The 5173-nt window shown below is 68.5% G+C and overlaps 2 protein-coding genes across 2 annotated transcripts in view; both read right to left on the bottom strand.

Annotated features, from left to right (window-relative positions):
- Window positions 1-251, bottom strand: part of AJM1 (apical junction component 1 homolog) — a 2766-nt gene extending 2515 nt beyond the window's left edge. The window contains exon 1 of the mRNA XM_024762431.1: window positions 5-251. Coding sequence (XP_024618199.1) covers window positions 5-251 — 247 coding nt within the window. The remainder of the gene's footprint in view (window positions 1-4) is intronic.
- A 3252-nt stretch (window positions 252-3503) lies between these two features.
- RABL6 (RAB, member RAS oncogene family like 6) overlaps window positions 3504-5173 on the bottom strand; it is a 20261-nt gene continuing 18591 nt past the window's right edge. Inside the window, exons 14-16 of the mRNA XM_024762430.1 lie at window positions 5114-5171; window positions 4277-4335; window positions 3504-4166 (exon numbers count right to left, since the gene is read on the bottom strand). Of these exons, the coding sequence (XP_024618198.1) occupies window positions 3975-4166; window positions 4277-4335; window positions 5114-5171 (309 nt within the window). The 3' untranslated portion in view covers window positions 3504-3974. The remainder of the gene's footprint in view (window positions 4167-4276; window positions 4336-5113; window positions 5172-5173) is intronic.

Raw genomic sequence — 5173 nt, 5'->3', positions numbered from 1 at the left:
TCGCGGGATCGGGCGCGCGGCGCGGCGGGCTCCGGAGGCGGCGGCTCCGGACGGGCCTCCATGGCCTCCCGGTCCAGTGCCTCCAGGAAATCGAAACTGCGGCAGTGGCGCTTGTTGAAAGGCGCGGGCGCAGCAGGCCGGGCCATTGGGCGCTCACATGGCGGGGGCCTCGACACGGGCCCCGGGGCCGCCACCTTGATGTCCTGGTACACGGTCGACACCAGCAGGTCCGGCGGGTCCGTGCGGGTCATCTTAAAAGAGGCCTCCAGGCTGCAGCTCACTCGGCCTTTCGGGGCTTTCGCCCTGAGGGGAGACGCGGGTCAGGGCAGCCCCTCTGTAGCCCAGGCCCCGCTAACCCCCAGCGCTGGCCCGGCTTACCTGGGGCACAGTGGGCGGGGCAGCCCTGGCCACGGGCCTTGGCCGAGGCCGCAAGCACTTGCTCCATGCTGGCGTCAGAAGCACCTGCAGGAGGAACCCAGCTGTCCAGCCACTCAGGTCCTGCCCCCTCATCCAGACCATCCTTTCTGTGCCACTTTCTGTTGGGATGAGGCGGGTCAGCCAGAACAGGGATGTCATTGCAGTGGTTCCCGAACTTCTGCGCCCACTAGTGACCACTGGGCAGGCTCGGGCAGACCCCCTTTCCTGGGACAGGCCAGCAGCGGGGTAGGAAGAGTGGGGGTGTGATCCCAGGACCACCACCGCGGTGCCCACTGCTGGAGCAACTGTGTACTCCTTTGGGGCCTTCACAGACTTCTTTATAGGTGTTGGCTCCACAGCGCAGGTGGCTGAAGCCCCCTCCTTAAGACCCAGTGCAGAGCAAGCCCTCCACTGCTGCAGTGTGAGGTCCCGGCCCCGGCCTTCAGCAGCTCCACACAGTCACCTGACCGTCCCGCCCCACCTGCTGGCTAGGCCGGACAGGCAGTCCTCCCCCAGCGCTGTGTCAGGCCCCAGGTCCTGAAGTGGCCCCATCGGGTCCAGGCATGGCATCTCGGCTCGTGGACTTGCCGGCCCCACCCTCAACTCTCCGTGTGGCCCAGGCCAGAGTAATGCTTCCAAAGATCATAGTGGACCCTAAAGCTCCCTTTCCTTTGCAGAAACGTCCTTTGACTCCCTCATCTTGGGGTGGCGAAACCCACTAAGATCTTTGGGGCTGTCATGGAGAGCCCGGGAGAGCGACCCCCCATCTTTGCCGTGGGTACACTGCAGCCGGCAACCGGGCCCTGGTTGCAGGACCACGTGGGGGCTTGTGAGCCAGGAGCTCAAGGCTGCCCCTGGGTCCCTGAGCAAAGCACCAGGCCAGGAGGCTGCCAGCCGGGGAAGCAGGGCGGTGGGTGGGTAAAGCCCCCGCTGCCCCCGATTCTCAGGCAGGCCCTCCCCACAGCAGCTCGGGAAGGCTCCATGGAAACCTGAGGTTCCATGCCCCCGCATGCAGGCTGAGCTGGGGTCCAGCCCTCTGAACCAGGCTCACGTCCAGACCTGAGCCACCGGCTTCACTGGGTACCCAGAGCCTGGACAGGCTGCGAGGAGCTCAGATAGTGGTACAGGTCCCCACTTCCTCACGCAGGCTGGGGGAGCGTGCTCCAGGGTGAGCTGGGTCCTCACCTGGTAGGACCTCTGGTCTGGTTGACCCTCTGTGTCCCGGGTGTGCCAGGCGCTCCCTGCCGGCAGGGCTGCCCTCCTGGGTCAAGGCCACCCAGGCCCAGTGCCTGCCCCCAGCTCAGCCTCAGGCGCACCCCAACTGCCCCTGGTTTGCAGGACCACCCCCTCCCACTCCCTTCCATCTTAAAGCTAGGCCGGAATTGGGGGCTGGATGACGGGGTGTGAGGCTCCGCCCCAGGGAGGTGACAGCCCGGCCTTGGTGCTGCTGTGATGAGGAGCTAGACCGGGCGACACCCCTGCCCGTGGGGATGGGACAGTCCGCCCTCGCCGGGGTCCTAGGCCTAATAAGCCCGGCGGGTGGCCTCCCCGCCAAGCAGCCCGGCCCCTGCCCCGAGCGCCCGGGTGGGGGCCGGCGTCCTCCAGGGGCGGCACCCCCATCCTTGCAGGTGCCGCACCTGCGAAAGACCCGCGGGGCAGCGTCCTCGACCCCTTACCTGGGCGGTGCTCCCCCACCTTGCCCGGTGGGCTGCGCAGGCCCGGCGAGCTCTGCCGTCCCCCGCGCTGCCGCCGCGTCCCCGGCACCAGCAGAAGCTTCCAGGCAGCGGCGCGAGGCCGCCGGGCCGCTCAGTGCTGCCCCCAATGGCGACTGGCAGGACTGCACTTAAAGGGGCCGCGCCGTGGGCCTGGGACGCGTGTGCCCCGCTGGCTCCAGGTTGGGGCTGTGGCTGGGCGCGAGGTGACGGGCTCTCTGCAGCCTCAAGGGCAGGCCTGGGGTCTAACGAGGGGGCCCGGGCCCAGGGAGCACCTGGCCGGTCCTGCCAGCCCCCATCTCCAGGACACCTGCCCAAGGGCAGCTGGTGGCCTGGCAGGTCTTGGAGCTGAAGCCTGGAGGAAGCCCAAGCCCTGGCCTGCACAGCACACAGCTCCCGGAATTCAAGCCTCGGTTCAGCCTGGGCAGGAGCAGATGGGCGGCTCCCCACCCTGCTGGCCTCTGTGCTGCAGTGCTGGAGGTGCCAAGCCCTCCCCGGGTACCTGGGTCCAGACGGGCACCACCTGAGTGCCTGCAGCCTCCTGTCCCCAGGATGTCCAGCTTCCCCGTGCAAGGGCATGCTCTGGCGCTCCCCACCTCCCATGTCCAGCTCTGCACACCCACGAACTGCATGGTGACAGCCTCCCTCCGGGCCCCTCCCACACACGATGCTGAGCAGGAAATATTCTAGCTTGGCAGAGGGGCAGGTCACCGATGCCCTTGGCTCCGAAGGCTGGGACCTGCCACACTGTGGGTCCGTCAGATGAGGGGCCCTGGGCAAGCTTCAGGTCAGTGTGGTCCCCACGTTAGCAGGTACTACAGGGACAGTCGACCTCACAGACTCCGGGCTAAAGGGAGCCCCCAAGGTATCTGGGGTCCAGCCCCCAACACCTGCCCAGTGACCGATGGCCCACGGCCTCGTGGGTGCGAAGCTCTCTAGGCACGGGAACTGGGGAGGGGGAGGCCCGGCCACCAGGCCCCGCTTCTGCCTGCACACCCTCGGAGGGAGCAGTCCTCTGGGCACCTGTGGGGTTGGGGGCAGGGCAGGGCCCTGCTGACAGCTGGCGGGGAGCGGCCTGTGGGGTTAGGGTTGGGTGTCAGGTGGGAGCAGGGACACACAGCTGCCCTCAGAGGGCTGGACCGGGCACACAGGATGGTGGCCATGCTGGTCCCACTTGGATAGGGCGTGGCATACGGAGGGCTGGGCCTGCTTGAGGCTTCCTACCCCCACGGGTAGTCATCCCTCAGGGGAAAAGGGCTCCGGGGCCCGAAGGTAGGGTGCTAGGACCTTCCTGCCCACCCACGCCGACCGGGGGCTGGGGTCAGGTGGACCCGTCCCAGCCGGGCAGGGGCCCCGCAGCAGCATACACAGATCCGCAGTAAAACAGGAGAGCTTTATGGTCCGAGTGGTGTGCAAGGACAACAAAAGAACACGAGCGTTGTGGGCCTCCCCGCTTGGCCCGCGCACGCCCGAGCTCAGGTGCGGGTGCAAAGCCGGTCGCCGTGCCTGGAAAGAGCTGCCCCCAGGGACTCGCCAGCGCCGCCTGCCCTCTGCGCACAGGTGCCCCAAAGGGTCTGGGGACCAGAGGTCTGCAGAGCCGGGGCAGCTGAAGCGGAGGCCGCTGCACGCAGCGGGCCTGGGTGAGTGCGTGCGGCGCGCCGAGGGCAAGCAGGGGCCGGCCGGGCGGGCGATGGGAACAGCGCCCCACCCCTGCAAACAGCCTCACGGGGCTTCCTCGGCCTCAGTCCCATCCCTGAGAAGCGCTGGGGGCCGGCTGCCCCTCCCCGCAGGGCAGGCCCAGCGCCCCCAGCACACGCGGAGCGCCCTGTGGTCTGCGCGCCAGGCCTAGAGCTCCTCGTAATCGCCGCCCCCGCGGAGGTGGCCGCCCGGGGCCCCGCCCCCCAGGAAGGCCTCCAGCTCGTCGACCGCAGGCCTCTCTGTGCCCCGCCGCCGCCGCCGCTCCTCCCGACTCTTGTCCTCCGCCTGGTCCCTGCTCTTCTTCCGCCGGCTCTTCTTCTTCGCGGCCTTCTCTTCCTCCTGGGGGGCGGGGGGGATGTGCAGCGTCACCCGGGGGCTGGGAGAGCTGGGTCCGCCCTGGGGCCCACGCTGCCCAGCGGCACCCGGGAGGGCTCAGGGAGCGTGTGTACCTCTCTGCCCTTCTTCTTCTTCTTTTTCTTCTCCTTCGAGGGAGGCCTGCCCTCTTTATCTGCACGGATGAGACGCAGCCTCAGCTCCCCGTGGACCAGAGGCCAGGCCCTCCCCGGGCCTCCCGGACTGCTGTGAGCCTGGGAGTGGGCGGGTCTAGCAGAGGCCCTGAGCCGGGGTCCCAGCGTGAGCACAGCCCAGAGTGAAGGCCCAGCACCTCAGGCCTCTGCCCTGGGTCTGGGTGGGGCCCTGGCTACGAAGGCAGGGGGAGCCGCTCCTGCGGACGGGCCGCCACTTCAGCACCAGGGCAGGCCCAGGAAGGTCCTTTCCTCCCCACTTTGGGGACCAGGCAGTTCCAGGACCGGCCCAGGTGACGCTGCTGGGCTCGAGCTGCCCAGGGTGGAGGCTGGGGATGAGGCAGGGAGCGGTGGAGCTGGCCAGGGTCGTCATGGAGCACGTCGGGGCTCGGCAACGCAGGGCCAGACTGAGTGTTCAGGAGAGCTTGCAGCAGCGCTGCCCACGCCGCCAAACGCCTCCCCTGCGGCCACTCGGTCAGCTGCCTCAGCCGCCCATCCTTCCAGCCTGGTCCTGGCCTGAAAGCCTGGGATGTCGTCGGAACACAGCCGGACCCCGAGCAGGACAGAGAAAAAAGAAGGGACTGGGCTTCCGGCCCCGCGGGATGGCCTCGCTGCTTGCGCCCCTGTGCTCCGGGGCCCCCAGGTTCAAAGGCACAGGTAAGGGGGTCAGAAACACGGCCCCTGGCTGGGACACAGTACAAGCCACCAGTGCCGATGCTGTCGGATGGGGAGGGAGGGGCAGGCGTGTCGCCCCGCAGCTACCTTCCTCGCTGCTCTCCTTGCGGCCTGTGTTCTCCAGCCCCAACCCGAAGAGATCCGAGT

This window comes from Neophocaena asiaeorientalis, unplaced genomic scaffold, assembly GCF_003031525.2.
Source record: "Neophocaena asiaeorientalis asiaeorientalis breed wild unplaced genomic scaffold, Neophocaena_asiaeorientalis_V1.1 scaffold78, whole genome shotgun sequence".
Classification (NCBI taxonomy): domain Eukaryota; kingdom Metazoa; phylum Chordata; class Mammalia; order Artiodactyla; family Phocoenidae; genus Neophocaena; species Neophocaena asiaeorientalis.
Note: the sequence above shows the minus strand (reverse complement) of the source record. Positions and strands in the feature narration are given on the sequence as shown.